The sequence below is a fragment of the Cavia porcellus genome, unplaced genomic scaffold (assembly GCF_034190915.1).
Source record: "Cavia porcellus strain 051 isolate PalLab524CR breed Dunkin Hartley unplaced genomic scaffold, mCavPor4.1 scaffold_3, whole genome shotgun sequence".
Taxonomy (NCBI): Eukaryota; Metazoa; Chordata; class Mammalia; order Rodentia; family Caviidae; genus Cavia; species Cavia porcellus.
This window is the reverse complement of record NW_026947486.1, coordinates 33,697,109-33,717,045: the sequence shown is the minus strand read 5'-3', so window position 1 is coordinate 33,717,045 and position 19,937 is coordinate 33,697,109. Positions and strand designations below refer to the sequence as shown.

The following is a 19,937-nucleotide window of genomic DNA, read 5'->3' as shown; positions in this document are numbered from 1 at the left end:
ACCAATGTTAATAGCCGCACACATTTGTAATAGCTAAATCCTGGAAGCCACCTGTATACCCATCAACAGACACTTGGATAAAGAAAATGTGGTATCTATATATAATGGAGTACTACTCAGCTACATGGAATGACCAATTAGACACATTTGTAGGAAAATGAATGCACCTGGAAAATATAATGCTGAACAAAATAAATGAGACATTCAAGTTTAAACAGTAAGTGGAATCCCTCATTTGTGTGAGGCAAAGTACAAACAAAGAGAATGATAAATGATGGATAGAATGGGACAAGTGATGAATCGCTTGCAAAAGGGAAGTTGTCTAAAGGAACAAGAGCAAGAAGTAAGGGGTAGAGGAAGGGGAAATAAGTAGAATAATGATATGACATGTCCTGGAACTTAATAAGTTCCATTAATGTAAACATTATATGCCACAACATGAGCTAAAATTAATAATTTGAGCAATAATGGAAAACGGATTAGGGGAAATTGAGGAACACGGAGGAAGGGGGAGGAAAGGGATTTCTGAAAAATGAAATAAGCTATAGTATGTACATATGACCACTCCCTGAGACTACTGTAAACTGCATTAACTGCAAACCTACACTAACTTTAAAGACTCTATAAACAAACTGAACCCAAAATTTCCATGAAGTATAACAACTTCTTATATTTATTATTAGTTTCTTGTTTTTAAAATAAAATTTATTAATATGAGTAACAGACCAAATGCACTTCATATGCTAATAATTGATTGTGGTCTGTATTAAAAAAAAACTACTATGAGCAAAGAGAAGTCAGTGGGGTGGTTTTGGGAAACACAGCACCTATGCTTTAGGAAGGTAGTACTGACAAAACTGTGGTTGACTTTAAAGGTACAGGCGTGACTAGAAATGGGGAAGTAATTCTATAGGTAAAAATTAATATGACGATGCAAATATCAAGATTTATTATAATGTATTGAAACAGGGCAGTGGCTGTGGAGGTGGTGAGTGTTGCAGGAATTTTGGCAAAATGTTGGAGGAAGGGACAGTAGGATTTGATATGTGATAGGAGGTGGTCCAGAAAACAAACAGGGGAGTCAATTTTGACTTTCACATATGAATCTCAGGTAAATGTGCAAAGAATTATGACATTAAATCAGACTTTTAGGGGGAGGAGCTTGATTGCATTGGGGAGACGTGAAGACATAAACCTGAGCTGTATCTATGAAGCACTCATATCTATAAGCCCAGTAGATTTTGAAATGCAGGAAATGAGATGAAGCTTGGAAAACAATGGTATAGTGAAAAGGAATTTTGGAAGGTAACATTTTAAGCCATGGAAGTATAGAGTTTTCTCCAAAAGAAGATGCTGAGTAAGAGTAGAAGTCCCAGGGCTAAACCTTACATTTAGAATACTATTAACAGCACACGTACTTCTAAAATGAATTTTCTTTTTAAAATGAGAAATGTTTGTATTGTATGGATATATGTTCATCTGTACATGAATGTCAACGAAAATAAGCACATATGAATGGCACGAACATGTTAAAGAAATATTGGTATACACATTGGGAATTAGTGAAAGACCCTAGCTTGTGTTATAGTGGCTATGTCCACTTGCTTGGTTTCACTATTGCTCTCCTCCCTTTTCCTTTTTTTCTAACTCCCCTCTTTTTTCATTCTTTTTATTCCTCTTCTACATACCAACATGCTCCTTCACTACTTATTTGTAGCTCAAAGAATAAATACACTGAGAAGAGTGGGATTTGGAGTTGGGGTTGGGCTGGACACACATTCAAAGTTAGAAGGAAATGGGTTATGATAAGAGAATCCAGTCCTGGGCTTTTTCCACGGTAAATTCTGTTAGTGATGTTTATGAATGCTAGGTATCAATGCATATGTCTCTGGGCCTTGCTTCAGCTTGGTTTCATGTGATAATGCCAACATCATTGATACTTCAGTCCCCAAAACATTAAATTTGTAGCAGAAGTAGACTGCTTTGCTTATAATTTTAAGATTTTTAGGATAATGACAGTTATACATTAGCGTAGTTGAAGAACTATGAATAATGGTCAATCAGATTGTCAGCATTAACTGGGCATATTGGCACAGGCCTAGAATCCCAGTACTCAGGAGGCTGAGGCAGGAGGATCACTGTGAGTCTGAGGCCAGCCTGGGCTACATAAGTGAGTTCAATGTCAGCCTGCACCACACAGTGAGTCTGTCTCTAAACAAACAAAACAATATAAAGTCTATCAGCATTCATAAGGGCATTTAGTGATACTGCAATACATGTGTCATACGAACAGGAGAACATAGTCTTTATTTCGTAGCTTTGTCATCATGGATAAATTGCCTAACCTCTCTGAATATCTTATCTGAGAAATGTCTACAGTAATTTCAATTACAGATTACCACTGGAAAGAGTAAAGATTAAGAGAGCCAACAGGCTATAAATTAGTAGGTGCTCAAGAAATATTAATTTTTTTCTCCAGTTGCTTTGTTTTCTTCTCTACTTCTGCTATGTCTTTACCTGCCCATATGTAAATATCAATGTAACACTTTCTCCAATTTACATTCTTATACCAAGTGAATTAACCCTTGTACATTAAATTGTCAAAAAGCAGCATGAGTCACTTTTCAAACACATTCATTTCAAATTGTTGTCTTCCTCATTGACTCTTTTTTATTGTGTAATGTTCCTCTCAGATCTGGGGACTGTTTTAGCCCGGAAGCTTAATTCATTTGATAAGACTAATAGGATAGCCACTCCTACTGTCTTTTATTTAACACTACATGATGCCCCTCCCCATCTTTTTACTCTCAATGTACCTTATCTTTATTTTTGATGTGGATTTGTTATAGAAGCATATAATTGGATTGTTTTTCAATCTACTCTGCCAATTTCTTTTAACTGGTGCATTCACATTGCTTACACTTTACCTAATTATCGATGTAAAGCTAAATATGCATACACATGTAATGCTAGCACTCAGGAGGCTGAGGCTGGAAGATCATCGTGAGTTTAAGACCAGCCTGGGCTACAAAGTGAGCTCAAGGCTTGCCTGAACTGAATAGTGAAACCCTGTCTGAAAAAGCCAAAAATTAAATCTGCCTTTTTATTTTTTGTACTCTACTTATTTTATCTTTTCTAAGTTTCTTTGTTTTCCATGTACTACCTTCCTTGGGTGAACTGAATTTTTTTTAAAATTCAATTTTGGCATATATTTACTGTTTAGAGTTCACCTCTGCATAGATTTTAGTATTTGCTTTTACTACTGCATTATATATGCAAATGTATCACTATCATCTGACATCATTTTATCAGCTTTAGTGAAATAGAGAAATCTTCCCTTTTTCTGAAATTGTCTTTTTATTTTTAGCGAAATACAGAAAATTTCTCTTCCTCTTACATACCTTTATACTCCACTATTTGAAAAATGTCATAAATACTTCCTCTATATACACTGAGATTATAGTAGATGTTATAAAATTTCCTTTGTTCATCCAATATAATAAGGCTCAAAAGAAAAAGGAAAACCTACCATTTTACCAATGTTTGTGCTTATTGTGATCATTCTTCTTCCCCGCTGTTTCAAGGTTCCTTCCCTTTTTTTTTTTTTTTTTTTTTTGTATTTCAAGAACATTTTATAATTATTTCAGAGTGGATCCATTTTAAATTCTCTTAGGGTTTTTTTTGTTTTTTTTTTTTGCATCTGATAACATCTTGATTATCCTTTCAATCTCAAAGGATATTATTACTGAGCTTGGAATTTTGGATTGATAGTTGTTTTCCTTGAGCACTTGAAAAATGTACTAATTCTTGCTAGAGTCTTGTCATTTTCTGATTAGAAATTTGTCTAATTTTTGTCTTTTGTAGGTATCATTTACATCTTATTTCTATTCGGTTGCCTTCCCTTCAAGATTATTTCATTCTTTTCAGAATGTTGGCTTCTTTTTGTTGCTTCTGTTGGTGTTTTCTTAGCTTCAAGAATCAGTCCTTCACCAAATTTGTGGAGTGTTAGTCATTATTTCTTCAAATTCTTTTTCATTCTTGTCCTTCTTATCCTTAGGAATCTGTTAGCATTGAATGTCAAAGGTTTTATACTAGGCTTAAAGTGGTGTCTATCGTTCTATATTTAAGGTATCTGATTTTCATTTCTGTATTCACCACTTTGCTATTAAGCCAATCTTTTGAGTTGTTAGGGAAGAAGTGTTGTGTTTTTCAGTTTTAAAATCTCCATTGGCTTTTCTATTTTGTTGTTATTGAGACTTTCTATTTACTTGCTGTGACTTTCTCTCTTATGTGTTTCAAGGATGTTTTAATTGCTCATTGAAGCATTTTTATTATGAGTATTTTAAAGACCTTGTCAGATAATTCTAAGGTCTGTGCATCTACATATTTTCTCTTTTCATTCAAGTTCATATCTTGGTATGGTGGGGTTTTTTTTCATTAAAAGTTAAAGACTAGATTTTACATAAATTTGATTTAGAAGGGGCTGAGGTTTAGTTCAGCAGTGTAAATGCCTGCCTGCCAAACACAACTTGTGAGTTCAATCCCCACTACCAAATAAAAAATTTGTTTTAGAAGGCTTCAACTGATACTTCCCTAGACATAAGTGAGGCAGAAGTTCAGTTTCTCTACTGGGTCTCTCTCGATATTCAAGTTAGGATGTCTTTATTACTGCTGGTTAGTGTGCTGCCCTAGCTTATTGGGGTAGAAACTTCTGGTAACTACTGATGAGGGCGGTGGTTTCACTCCCAGGTGTTTTCTACTGGGAGGGGAGTATTTTTATTGGATTTGAAATTCTTGCTCCCACATGGTTCATTTCTGGGAATAAGAGAGGCTTCCTTCAAAGCTCAATAAGAATAGAAGACTTACAGGCCTAAATTTTATAACAGCTGCATTTTTATGACATTCTTTTACAGCAAGATGTCTCACTTCTTATGTCTTAATATTTCTGTAGTGAAAAAAGCTGCATCATGATCTGCATTCCTTTCCGCTACACACATACATTCCCAAATCTTCTATGGGAGGCAGTAAGGTCAGAGCCTTTATATCCAGATTGACTAGATTCCTGTCAAAATGTGGCATTTTCAAATCGTGTGGCTCTGGGGAACTTACAAATACTCTTGAGTCTCAATTTTCCCAGCTGTAAAAGAGGAACTAGAAAAGTCACATGACTCTTGCAGAAACAAGTAAAAATAGATCACCAGAAACTCAATAAATGACAATTCTCTTCCTTTTCCTCTTCTGCAGAAGGAAAAACAACCCCTTTACATGAAAGCATGTAGGTGCTTCTCTCCAATACATCATGTGCACTCAGGAACTCCAGAGTTAAAACAGACACACTTGATATCCTCCATCTCTTTCTTCTGATGAATGTTCCACAGAAATAAGGAGACAGCCCGACTCAGGCCATCCTCACAAAGTGAGTGGGAGCAGGTAATCAGACGGAGTAGAAGAGGTAAAGGAAGGTCTACCAGTCCATCTAATTAGCCCCATCAGGCACCACTGTACTCTGAGCAAAGAACAGCAACACCTTGACAAAGCTGCTCTGAGAGTAGTGTGGGGGCCTGGCAACTCCCACTTTGCAGCCCGTGCTTCATCCTCAGCTCCTCAGAGTTGCTGTCGTGAATCCACGATCAATGCAGCTACTAGTTTCCTGAGTCTCCACAGCTCCCTTCCCCTGTCTATCCCCACTCCCAAGCGCAATGGGAAGAAATTGGCAGGTGGGTAAAAAGAAAACCAGCGCGCACATCCTCGTAGCCCAGGTTCCCTGTGATTATTTTGCAGACTCCGCCCTGCAGCTACTGGCAGCTGCTGCCAGACTGGAGACTCTAGATTTGCCTCTTAAAAGGCTTTCCTAAGCTTCAGGTTCTGAGGTTGAACCCTAGACGCGGGTGGGATGGGGGGAGGGTGTGTCTTTCGACTCCTAAGAGCAAGATGAGAGGACATCTTGGAATTAACAAATGCTTTTTAAAAACGCATTTGTGAATTCCGACCCTGACGCCCCGTTTATAGGAACCAGTCCCTGTGCGCGCTCTTTCTCGGTCAAATCTAGCAAAACAGCCCTCACGGTCGCGGTTAAAGTCGCTGTCTTTCTCTTTCCCTCTTTTCCTTCCTTTTCTCAATTTTGATTCTTCCAAGCTTTTCCCAATCGTAACCTAATCTAACAGTCTGTAGTGAAGCAGCCCTTTTCCTATTCCCCTCAGCAAGTTGTCCAACAATAGATAGGTAACAGCCTTCTCCCTCAGTGAGGGATTTTGGGAGAATCAAGGAGGGATAGGGTGTGCTACAACATGCCACATACCTGATCTCTTTAATGCTTTCCAATTTGCACATGATTTCTTGTTCATCTGCCATGCTTTTCACCCTCTATTTCTTGTCTGGAGCAAAGTACAGAAACACACTGGCCAAGGGATACAATAGATGCGATGTGGCCACCTCCCAGTTTGAGGCTTTGAGTCTGTGCAGTAGGGATTTAGAGAAGGCCTGGGAGTTGTAGTCCGCAGCTGCGGGACTAGCCTGGCAGCCCGGGAACCTATAGGACTACAACTCCCAGAAAGCCAAACGAGACATACTTGTTTCTCTTCCTGCAGCGTAATTTAAGTCAGTTTATCAAAGGTTGTGAGGAAGGCAAGAGGATTCGGATGTCCTTGGACCTATATGCAGAAAAACGGTAAGTCCCCCCCCCAAAGTAACTAGAGAGATGAGAGACACATTCACTTCACTCTGAGGGGCCCTCGGGCCAACCTGTGCCCAAAAGATTACCAGGAATAGCTAGCTGCTAGTAGCCTTGAGTCTGAAAAAAACAAAACAAAACAAAACAAAACAAAACAAAACAAAAAAACAAAAAAAAAAAAAAACGATGCTGCAGCTTTAACAACCTCTGAGCTAACTGCTGCCTGAGGGCTAGTAGCTTTTTAGAATAAAAGTAGAAAAGAAGAGGAAGGGAGACTGCTACGAAAACTGGGAAATTAGAATTGAAATAGAAGGTACTGCTTTCTTACAGCTACCCATCCATTCACTAGTTACTGATATGTCCCATTAACATAAAATATTTTTAGAAGTTACTGAGCATACTGTTTTCCAGTCAACGAAAGAACTGAGGGAGACACTGGTAAAAAAATAAATAAATTAAATAAATAAATAAAATAAAAACAAGTCCTTGCCTGTGAGAAGCAAAGACAATAATCCATTAATTACACTGCAGTGAGATATCATAAGAATAGATAGGGTATAACCTGGGTTGAGAATGTGTAATTAGGCCTCAAAATGTAGCTAAGAATGTGCTAGACCCTAGATGAGAATGTTTTCCAGCAAAAGATGCAACACATAGGGAAAGGAAAAGACCAGTAGCCCAGGGCATCTGGTGTATATGCTCTTATATAGAATGTAGAGGTGAGAAAAGGAAGTGCTTCCATATCAGATTAAAGAACTTAGACTTAATTATGTGTTCATACATACCCAATACAGATTTATTAAATGGTTATGCCACGTCTGGAGTGAAGCTAGATTTTATCTGGGGTTTGTAAACTTTATATGAACACAAAATTATAGATACAAATTTAGAAGGAGAAACAAGATAACCTTATTGGAAAGAGGACAAAAATAAGGAGATAGCAACATCATCAGAGTAAAGAAGGGACCCCAAAGCTGGTGTTGGAGGATCTTTGTTATTACCACTTTTTATTACATGGCAAGAAAGGGACGCTTCCCTTTGGGAGTTGTTATAAATTGATTGATTGATGGTTTCAGGCTCTCAACTCTCAACTCTCTGTTGCCTGTGTGCAAATTCTTGGGTAAGCTCCTTTCCTTTTGTCAGGTGGTATCTCTCAGATTTATAGCAGAGTCTTATGTTTAAGACAGAGCAGTTAGTAAAGGTATACACGTACATTTTAGTGCAGTAACATGGTGAGCCAATAATACTGTGTAAACATGGGAATGTCCAGGTATGAGTATATATTTTACATAATAGTGAGTTTCCTACAATATAGGGGCTATATTGGGGATAGTATAAGACCTATCCCCACTTTGTCTCCTTTTTACTTAACTGGAGATGGAGAGGAACAAATTTGGGCCCTTGCTCCAAAGCAAACCAGACTGTTTGTTCTCTGATTCTCTTAATTGCTCTCTCTAGCAGACGTTTAACTCCCTCCAGCAAGGATTGGTCAGAAACCTCACCAAAACCCTTACATTTTCCTGCCTGTTCACCAAATTTCCCCACATTTTCTGTGTTCTAAATAATGTAGAATTATATTAAAACAATTTTGGGGTGTTGAGATTGAATCAAGACCTAAATATGCGTGTTACCACCAAGCAATACTTCCACTCTCTAAAATAAAATGATTTCCAAAGAACAGGAATGATAAAGATAGAAAACATCTTAGGGAGATGATGCTGAAAACAAAGTTGGGAATGATTACAGTAGATGAGAGGACATTTACTCCAAAAGTAAATGTCCGGAGAGTTAAGCTTTGGAAAAAGGAGTTTAATTCACTCCAAAGTAAAGAAAAGTCAGAATTCCATCTGATGGTACTTAAATTCAAGTGAAACTCAGTTTCCTCATCTAAAATAATGAAACTAGTAAGCTCCACCCCAAAGGTTTGTTCTGAAGACTTAATTTGTGGTGGATTACCTAATGGTCAACTGGTAACACACAGTTGAATTGAATCAGCATGGTGCTGAGTGTGGATGGCCCACTTGAAGATTGTTGCCAGTAGCATAAAAAGAGAACTAGAGGGAAAGATGTTGTACTGTTGATTCTCCTGGAGAAGCTTATGGTGCTGGTTTTCTTGATATGAGCTCAGCTGTTCTCATCATCTGAGGAGCTAGGGTCCTCACATTCACTGAGGATTGCTGTAATCCTTTTGCAGGGAGCTCTGGTCCTTACCTTAAGCATCACTTTCTGGCTCCAGTGCATATTCCACAGCCTGGTGGCTCACATGCTTCATCCCACTGGTGCAGATTTTCTAGCTTCTACCACTGACCATAGATTTTCCCAGTGCAGTTCCTTGATATAGACTTGCATGAGACATTGTTATGGGCTCTGGGTCTTTAGATAGACTTGTGCAGGACATTGTCATGGGCTCCAGGCCCTCAGCTGGACTCTTTGTGTCTCCCCTACCCTTTTTCATTTAACTCTTTGGCTGAATATTATAAAATAATCCTGTAAATTCTGTATCCTGTATTAAATCCTTTCTCTTGTAAACCCTGACTACAACATAATGAATTCATACCCATGATAGTGCAAATGCAGGACTTGGCATATTATAGCAAGAGCACAGGAAAAGTGTGTGGAGTATGAATCACAGATCATTTTGAATATTAACACAATTTAAATGTAGTTCAAGGAAGGAATTAAAGATTTTCTCTTCTTCGGATACAAGACAATAACTTTCAGATCCAGGAAATTATCTAGCCTAACATTTTTTCTTTAATACAGAAGGTCCTAATCTTACAATAACAATAGGTGGCATTTAAACACCACTTTGTTAATCACCACAGCTATGGGTTCAGAGCCAAGAACTGGCCCTACCATGTCTGCTAAGAGGTGAGTAAAAGGAAAAAACTCAGGTAAGTGTCTGACATGTACATCTACTATTCTGAAAGCTAGATACAGAGACCTTTCTTTCATCCTCACAAACTGCAATTAGGGAGCAGGGGGGGGGTACCCTTTTTATGAGAAAAACATCAACTCAGGAAAAAATTGGTTTTGTCAAGGCTACATAGTAAATTACAAGGCAAAAACCTGGGCTGAATTTGGGCTAAGTTACCTGCAGACTAATGAATGAAATGAATATGAAGAAAACTTAGAGATCAAAAGTAAAATGGGATCTTGGGTGAAAATAAAGTACTTCACAAGATGTGTTAATATTGCTGTGGGGAAAACTGGAAAGTAAGTATTTGAGTGTGTGAGAAACAGTTTAAGAGTGGCCTTCAGGGTTTTAAAACTAATGTTTCCTCTTTTTTCACCATCAACTTTGTCTAAGAATCTTTATTTCACATTGTATCAATATGCTTTTAAAGGTCTAAGTGTGGTTAAGTATCTGTTTGATTTAAATATGGTGTGGCTTACAACAATCTGACTTTCAAAGTAATTTGGCAAACATCTTATTTTTCAAGCCTCACCAAAATCCCGTTTCACATATAAGGAAATTAAGACAGAGAAGAAAAAGGTTTGTCTAAGCTCACCAGCTTGGTTGACACAGAACAGGACTCCTGACTCCAGGGGTGTGTACTCTTCCTACAGTTCCACATGGCTTGTATCAAATCATTGCCATTGCCTCTAGATTATGAATGCCTCTACTACTTCAGCAAGGTAATACACTCCATGATTCTCAATCCATGACATTAATGGCAGATGGGAGTTAATCTAGAAGGGACCTGGGGAACACCTGGAATGTAGATGAAGTTCTGTGCTACTGTAATTATTAAAATGTTCAACAAGAGAAAAGGTAATAAGACTCAGATTCCATGAGTTTGTATTGGCTCTTCAACCTCTTTAGAAACAAATACCTTGCCTGTTCTTTGCTGAGTTGTAAGAACTAGACTATGGGCTGGGGATTTAGCTCACTGGTACGAGTACTTGCCCAGCAAGCACAAGATCATGAGTTTAAATCTCTGGTACCAAAAAAAAAACAATAACAACAACAAAAAAAAAAAAAACGAAAAACCAAGCACCAAAAAACAAAACAAAGTCATTTTTTTTTTTTTTTTTTTTTTTTACTTTTTCGTTTTTACCGGTACTGGGGATCAAACTCACGACTGCCTGCTTGCAAGGCAGGTGCTTATGCCACTGAGCTAAATCCCCAGCCCCAACAAAATAAATCAATCCACTGACACACATGCACAAAAAAGAAACTAAACTAAAAATGAGAGGGGAGAAATTTTTACAGGAAAAAGTAAGGAAACCACAGCTTTTTGCCTCTTATGAAATAGCACTTAAAAGTGTCTCTGGCTTTTTTCATAGTTAGTGTTTGTTTTCAATTGGTCAGATGTCTGTAATGGATGGGACAATATTTAGGAGCTGGCAGTGATTTTATTAGAATAACTGATTGATGTGTAAGAAATAAAAAAAAAATTTCTAATGGGGATCAATCAGTCCCCTGATCTGCCTACAGAGGGATACAGCAAGGAATAAAGAAACGAGACAGAAAGACACACTTTCAAACTGCATGTGGGGTGGGGGGGTGTTGGGAGGCCAGTGCTTCAGGATGAGCAGACATTTCATGGTAGCCACGATTTATTGAGTGCACATAATGATCAGAAGAATTACCCCATCTAATGACCACTGTTATCCAACGCTAAGTAAATCTTAATGTTGTAAGGGTAACTTTGGAGGGTTTAGTGGGCAGCAGCAATCTTATGCTAATGAGGATTTTTGTGTTGATGAGGATGGTGGGGAGAGAAAGCAGGTTAATAAGGAAAGTGTCCTTTCCCATAGGTGTAACACCATTTCTATTACTCATTTCTCAAGGAACCAGGATGTCTTCAACTGATGTAGTCTTACCCTGGGCCACCACAATATCACAGGAAGTTGAGGCCTTAACTGTGTCCAGAGGTACACTGAGTTACATTTCTGCATACCATAGCCAGCTCACATAGCAACATACTAGGCCTCAGACAAGTCCCAATTACAATTTAATTATGAAACAATTTTCCTCCCAAAATACCTAGAATGGCCTTAATATATCATCTCTATCAGGGGCAAAATCTTTGTAATTGCTAAGGAACAGGTAAGGAGTGCAGAGTCCGTTGGCTCAGATACCACTGAAATACAAGAATTGAGCATACTATTGATATACAAGAATTTAGCAAAAGGGAAATGAATCTCTTCTTGAGATGTTTGTACTTTTAAGCATTAGATCAAGAATTTGAAAATATAGACCAGAATGTTTGAATGCACAGAATTCCTGCTATGCTTTGACAGTGAACTGAAATAGGAGAGGAAGCATAGATGCATCAATGACATTTTTCTGAATTGCCTTTCAAAATATACTACAAATTTTATACTAGATTTATTTTTGTTTATACTGGAGATATGGTCTTCACCATGAGCTATATCCTCAGACTGAAAAACAAAACAAAAAAAAAAAAACCTTTTTTTAGGCAGTCTTGCAACTTGCACATACTAGACTTGAACTTACAATCCTTCTGCCTCAGCCATACAGAGTGCTGGAATTTAAGACAGAGGCATGTCCAACCTTACCCTGATCTTGTTTGGTTTATTAATTAGCATTTTTTTTGTCTTTTTTTTTTATCAGTACCGGGGATCAAACTCACAACTTCCTGCTTGCAAGGCAGGCGTTTATGCTGCTGAGCTAAATCCCCAGCCCCTATTAATTAGCATTTTAAAGAGGAAAATAAACCAAAAATATTTTAGGATACTCAACCAAAAAAAGTTACTTTATACTTATTATATGTCAGACAGAATATTTGGCAATGAGATCCCATAGAAGACACGACAGATAAAATCCCTATCCTCAGTGAATTTGCTATTTAGTGGCAGAGAACAGCTACCACAAAGATCATACATCATATAGTGCTGTAACAGTCAAGGCTTATAAATCTACGTTCCTTCGAGCATGCATTAAAGGGGAAATAATTTGATTTTCTGTGCAGTGAGGAAGGGGTAAGCAAGGAAAAATCTTCTAGGGAAGAGTAGTAGGAAACTTGACAGGAAGGAAGCTTGTGATAGCTAATGGCTCTGTCAACTTGAGTAAGAAGTGCCCAACTAAATTGGAGGCACACAGTTCTGGGTGCGGCTAAAGGGATTTACAAAATACCTACCCTGGATGTGAGTGGCACCAACCAAAAGGCATGTAGTCTGAATGCAATGAAAGAGAAATGAAGAAAAAGGTTTATCTTTGTTTCTTAGGTAGAGCTTCAGTCTTCACCTTCTTGGACTTCATCTCCTGACTTCAGCACAAACTCTTTAGCATTGTACCATAGACCATCAGGCTCCTGATCCTGATTCACATGGGACACTAAAGTGAGCTCCGGGCCTTTGATATTTGACTGGATCCTTCCAATCTCCAGGACTCAGATATCGCTTTTGCACTGTTCCACACCTGGCTCTTCAGATGGCCACTGTCACTCTATGTTGTAAATCCTTATATATTTAAATATCTTGCAATAAAAGTATTCCTTTAGTAAGCACTGACCATTACAGATTTTAGTACTGAGAGTGGTTCTTGAGAAACAGAATTATATGAATGAAATCCGTTAGTAACATTAATGGTCCCTAAAGTTAGTTCTGTAATTTGAAAAGACCTAAAGATTTCATAGCCTTTCCTGATGATATGGACAATGTTGATAGTCGTTGGTGTGAACTGATCAAAGGAATATTCAGTGCAGATCCACTTGATTATCGTAATTGGCCACTTGTGCAATGTAAGGAATTTAACAACTTCATATTCAATACCTTTGAAAATTTTTGCAGAGTTGGAAATACAGACATACTGACTGGTTTCTCTTAACATCTCTGGACAGTCCATGAAGGAAAATAATGAGCTCAAAACATGCATAGGAAACCTTAAATGTTCTAACAGTGAGGACAAATTAATAAAAGAAAATAAAAATTTCAAAGATTAAAATTTTTAATTTCAGACACGTATAAATAATCATGTATATGCCATTTCCATTTAGTGATGGATCATTGCTGTGCATGTCCACCTCTGTGATTTGATGGATCAAATAGCACTCATTTCATCATGGACAACTCAAATTGCATAATAAGGTTATGTGTCAAGATCAAGTATTCAGTTTCTATTAAGTCACAGTAATATGCAAAGACCTGCAGATGATGGCAGAGCCTTACTCCAAAATCCTAAAGGCCTCTATTGTGATTTACATATGGGTGATTGCCAGAAACTACAAACAGCATCCCTACTTGCCACTGACATTTCAGGTACCATTGGATCTAGTGGATCATTTGGCCCCAGTGGCAGAGTAGCCTGCATAGCAGTGTGGATCTGTTGTACAGCTTTTTATTGCTCTGGGTCCCACTCAAAACTAGCCACTTTCTGAGTCACTCAGTAATTGGGCTTGAGTAAAACACTTCAGTGAGGAATGTGTTGCCTTCAAAATGCAAATAGGCCCACTAGTCATTGTGCTTTTTTTTTTTTTTTTTTTTTTTTGCTTGTATGGCGAGCCAGAAGCAACAACATATCTTTTACCTTAGAAGGGATGTCTCTACATGACCCACACAACTAGACTCAGAGATTTCAGTGAGATATGAGGATCTTGAAATTTAGTCGGGTTTATTTTCCATTTTCTGACTCACAAATACTTTACTAACAAGATCAGAGTGATGGCTATCCCCGCTGACTTGCTCCAACCAGCATAATACCATCAATATAATGGACAAGAGTGATAACCTGTGTGAGAGAAAGGTGATCAAGATCCCTGTGAACTAAGTTGTGACAGGGATGGAGAGTTAATGAAACAGTGAAGGTGTTTTGCTGACCTTGCCAGCTACAAATTATTTCTAGTAGTCCTTATGGATAGGTATGGAGAAGAAGGAGTTTGCCAAGTCATACCAACTATTAGGAGGTGTAATTAACCTGCTCAAGTGAGGAAACATCTTATACAGAAGGTGCAATCTGTGTCACCATTTGATTCAGTTTATGGTAATCCAGCTTCCTTTTTCAAGCCTACTCATCTTCTGCACAGGCCAACTGAAGAATTAAATGTAGTTGTGGTGAGAGATCACTGCTGCGTGCTTCAAGTTCTTGATAGTGACAATAATCTCTACGGTCCCCTCATGATGCAACTTCAATGGCTCCCATTTGACTTTTCAATCGTAATAGTTCTCATGCTACAGGTTAAGAAACACATGTGAGGATTCTGCCAAGTACTAAGTATATCTATCCCAATTAACCATTCTGGAAAAGGGGAAATGACTAAAGAATGGATTCAAGGACCTACTGGACACATTGTATATTCGACCTTTGTTAAAGCTCCATTGATTACTTGACACCCATAGGTCCCCTCCTCTTACTAAAGAGCCACAGTGAGATTTTAGGTTCCCTGGAATCATAGTTCAGAATCATTGTCCAGTGGTCCCTGAAATGTATAATCATTTCCCTTTCCCCAGTGTATAGTTACCCTGGAGAAAAGTTTTATGCCCTTTCAGAGAAAGTTGAGAAAAAGATTGACTTTATAGAATTTTGATAGTACACCAAAGTTCTTTCTTAAGGGGATCTGTCTTCCCCTTATTTCAAGATGTTCCGGGTCTATAAACTGCCTCAAATCTGGGAACTTACTGAGAGGTCAAGATTCTCTATTACTACTATTTTAAGTAATATTCTGTTCATTTTGTTTTAAGTATGTTTGGTTACATAAATCTAGTAAAAATTTAGTAGGCTTCCTGTCTATTTCACCTTTATACACATCATAGGTAATCAACCATAGGCCTACATGTGTCAGATTATTCTGATCATTGTTCTTGTTCTCTTATGGTAAGTACATATACCTTGTCTTTGGTAACTATGTGCTGCCAGTTGACCCCTGCCACTCTGAAATCCAGTTGAACCCATTGCCATTAAATTTAACAATTCAGTAAATATATTCCCTACTGTCAGTTTCAGTATACAGAGAATAAAAATGATAGAGTTGTTTAAGGGTTTTAGTGCTCCCCTCACAAATCTGTTTCTCAAAGAGTTAGGTACATTTTCTAGATCATCCCACTGTTTAACATGACAAATACTTCATTCAGCATTCCTTTCTCAGCCTTTCAATCCCCTCACCAACATGGAATATCAGTTATTTCTATTTTTGTTTTTTGAGAAAAGGTCTCCTATGTAGTTCAGGCTAGCTTTGAAATTACTATGTAGCCTAGGCTGGCCTCAAATCATGGTAATTTCACTTCAGCATCCCAAGTGCTAAGAGTACAGAAATGCGCCACCACACCTGGCAAATATGAGCTATCTCTAACTCATTTACTCCTGCCCATCTTCTTCCAATGAGCCAAACAGTTAACACCATTTTTTACTCCATAACCTGCAACATTGAATTCAGAATCTCTACTTAATGGACACAAATTGAAAAATGTAGCCTGGTCCAAGTGTACATTTTTGTCACCATTGCCCCATGCCTATAAAATCTATTCCTACACTTACTCATCAAACCTTTGCTTATAAGAGAAAACTCAAGTTAATTGGGAGAATAGTATACTGCCTCATATGTCACAGTATGTACATCTACTTTAGAAGCCTGGTTTAGTCATAGAGACAAAAGTGGGTGGTGAGGGTAGATCGTAAGTAATGTGAGCATTATCATCAATGATAACACTGAATTTCTTCAGGCATACGAGGAGTGATAAACATACAGAGGCTGATGGTGGGAATTCCTCCACTACTTTGGGTGGAGAAATCTCTTGCTGGCAAAAAATCTCATTGAAGTCTAGTAGTTCAACACCCACAGCTTCATCAGGATCCTCCCAAACATCTCCATCCCAATATAGGAGTTTCCATTCTTTCCAAATCAGTGCCCTATGTTTCTTTACTTCAGATACCCATTGAGGCTGAGCATTAAATTTATGCTGTATTTCAGCTAACTCAATTATGAGGGCCTGCATTTAGGTTTCTTCAATCTCAATTCTGCAGCTAAAGAAGAGATTCTTTTGCAGAATATATTTAGACAATTTTAGATTATTTATGTGTATTTTAAGTTGAGAGTTTGAATATATGAGTTCCTTAGTTTTCTTTATTAATTTATGGTTACTGTTAGAAGCTTTTAGGTTTTCTATGCATGTTTTGAGCTCATTATTTTTTCATAGTTTGTCAAACAGATTCTAAGAGCAACCAGCCAGCATAATTTTACCCACTCTACAAAAATATTCAAAAGTATCATATATATATAGTAGCTAAATTTCTTACATCTCACAAGTAGTGAATTAGGATAATCAAATAGATCTGACTGCATATTCCTTAGAAAAGTTCACATCAGAGACTATCAATATTTCCCTACAATATCAGGAAAGGCCATGACATCTTTAGATCTCAGCAAATGACAGAGCCATTTTCAGGAACAAACGCAATTAAAAAATCTTTTCTTTAAAATCCTGTTTCTCTAGAGCCACTCCTACTACCAGAATCTGTTTCAGTAAGTACTTTTGAGAGAAACAGATTTAATGCAGGATATATAAATATGTGAGAATTTACATGACAGAATTTCAATAGCTGCCTGCAAAGTCAGGTGTGGAAGAGTACAAAAAGGATATCTGTGCTGGAGATTGGAAGTATACAATCAAAGATCAAAGGCCTGGAGCTCATTGTACTGTCCCATATGAATCAGTAATAGGAAACCAAGGGTCTATGGAAGGCCGAAAAATTTGTGCAAGAAGCTAGGAGACAACATTGGAGGTGAAGACTGGAGATCCTCCAAGGAAACAGAAGTGAGTCCTCCTTCTTTGTTTCCTTTTTATTGAATTCAGAGCACAAGCCTATTAGTTGATGTTTCTCAAACCCAGGGAAGACTTTCTGTCTTCAGTAATTCTGTCTGCCACACCCAAAACTATGAAGATCTAAACTGTGTGTTTCTTACTCAAGTTGACATAATCAGTTAACTATCACAAACAAGTTACATAAAGAAATTGTCCAGATACCCACAGTACCTACTCCTGGTATCTTTTATTCTGTCTCCAAACATATATCTATGGCCTTGTAGAGGTGTACCATATGTTCAGCTCTCAGAGAAAAGGAAGCCTAGAGTCTTGGTTACAGATGGTTCTGCATGTTTTGCAAGCCCTGTCTGCAAGGAAATAGCTGCAGCATTACATCCCCTTTCCAGGACATCTCTGAAGGAATATGAATGAAAAGCTTCAAAGTTGGAAGAACTTTGTGTAATAAACCTGCTAGTACATTTTTCCTGGATAGAGAAATGGCCAGATGGTGACTGTATACTGATTCATGTGCTGCATCTACTGGTCTGACCCTATGGTCAGGAACTTGGAAAGAACATGATTGGAAAATTGGTGACAAATACATTTTAGGAAGAGGTATGTGGATAGACTGCCCTGTATGGGTAAGTGATGCAGATGTATTTGTATCCCATATAAACACTCACCAAAAGGTGAGCTTAGCAAAAAGAGGACTTTGATAGTCAAGTGGATTGGATGACCTATTCTGTAGATAGTGATCAACCTGTTTCTTAAGCCACCCCTGTCACTGTCCAATGGAAAAAGTAACCAGGGTGACAGGAATGGAAGTTATTCCTGGGCTCAACAACACAGAATCCCCCTCACCAAAGTTAGTCTGGCCTGTAGCCACTGCTGAATGCCCAATATGCCAGCATCAGAGACCAACACTGAGTCGCCAGTATGGACCCATTCTCTGTTACCATTCCTTGTTATTAAGGTCAATGAAAAACTACAATCCAATAAGGCAGGATGGCAAAGAACCCAGAACCTTCAAGAATGAATGTGTGGGTCACCTATTTTGGAAATAATGAAGATCTTCTGATGCACTTGCTGAAAGCCAAGAGACTAGAGAATACTAGCTATGACTACACAGTCAGTTTTAGAACAAGTGTTGTAACTGTAATAGTTCTCTCCTTATATGCTTCCTATGTGATATAATGTTTCTAGACTTAATATTTGCCCTTAAGTATTGTTAAATCTATGTTATAATTTTCAAGATATGAAATGCTAGGGGTAATCCTCACCCAGAGAAAACTGACCATCTATTCTGGGAAGAGAATCAGTGTGTTTCTGTCTTTATGCAGTATAGTTTTAACATGTTAGGTGTAATTATGAACTTGTCTTTGTATCTGGAGATGAAGTATGATCTAAGGAAATGTGTCTGAATAGCAAGTTGACAGGGGATGAATTGTGATAGTTAACTTGTATCCACTTGAATAGAAATGCTTACCTAATTGGATTAGCACAGTTTTGTATGAGACTGACAGGATTTACCAAAGACAGAAGACCCAACCTGGGTGTAAATGATAGCAACAAATAGGCTGAACTTGAATGTAATCAAAGGAAAATGAAAGGAAGCTCATCTCTGTTTCTTTGGAGGAGCTCCAGTCTACACCTTCACTTTGGATGTCGTCTCCTGGCTTCTGACACAGATACTTCAGCCTTCCATTGCAGACCCTCAGTCTCCTGAAACGCCATGATGGCACTGCAGTGAGCTTCTAGGATTCTGACCTATAACTGGATCCTTATAGTCTCCAGCACACAGAGAGCGCTTTTGCACAATTCCACACTTGACTCTGCAGGCAGCCATTTAAAAACTACATTGTAAATCCTTATATATTTACATATCTTGCAATAAATTTGTCTTTCTAGTAAGTACTGACCAATATAGAGGCAAAGATTAGGGAATTAGTGCATGACAGGCACTCTATAAGATCTCAGGAATATAGCAGTTTGTATGCATTGATAGTTAAATCCTTGCATCAACCCTTTGACATATGTTCATCACTGTTACTTTCTTCATTTTATTGGAGAGGAAGCTAAGACATGGAGAAGTTGAGAAACTTGCCCAAAATCACAATCTAGTAACTAAAAGAATAGGATTTGAATTTGCAGTCTTGCTACAAAATCCATAATGTTGTATCCATTATATTCTATTGCATCCCCAAAATCCATACCCTCATGAAATTTATATTCCAGGGGAAGGTTCAGTAATTGCAAAAAGAAAAAATATAACTAAAATATTGTCATATTAGGTGGAGCTAAGGCTACAAAGTATATAAACAAGGGTAACAGAATAATATGATTATGGCCAGAAAAGTCCTCTCTTTAGTGATGGTGTTGTAGCAGAGAGGAATAACTCATCTGATGATTCCCAGAAAGAGCACTGCAGACAGAGAAATAACCAAAGTAGTGTTCCTTAGGCAACAAACATGCTTGACTTATGAAAAAAGCAGGCAGGACTATGGTTGAATGAAATGAACAGTAATGTAGAGATAAGATAAAAAAATATGATCGTATAAAC

The 19,937-nt window shown here is 37.8% G+C and overlaps 2 protein-coding genes across 8 annotated transcripts in view; one reads left to right on the top strand and one right to left on the bottom strand.

Moving 5' to 3' along the window:
* Positions 1-6,472, bottom strand: part of Zc4h2 (zinc finger C4H2-type containing) — a 37,826-nt gene extending 31,354 nt beyond the window's left edge. For all 3 annotated transcript variants that reach the window (XM_003462750.5, XM_023561929.2, XM_013144522.3), the window contains exon 1: positions 6,299-6,472. In XM_003462750.5, coding sequence (XP_003462798.1) covers positions 6,299-6,351 — 53 coding nt within the window. In that variant the 5' untranslated portion in view covers positions 6,352-6,472. The remainder of the gene's footprint in view (positions 1-6,298) is intronic.
* A 112-nt stretch (positions 6,473-6,584) lies between these two features.
* Zc3h12b (zinc finger CCCH-type containing 12B) overlaps positions 6,585-19,937 on the top strand; it is a 579,255-nt gene continuing 565,902 nt past the window's right edge. For 3 of the 5 annotated variants that reach the window (XM_063246006.1, XM_063246001.1, XM_063246004.1), the window contains exon 1: positions 6,585-6,667. The gene's annotated coding sequence lies outside the window, so the exon portion shown is untranslated. The remainder of the gene's footprint in view (positions 6,668-19,937) is intronic. The other 2 variants (XM_063246002.1, XM_063246008.1) reach the window with 2 other exon arrangements.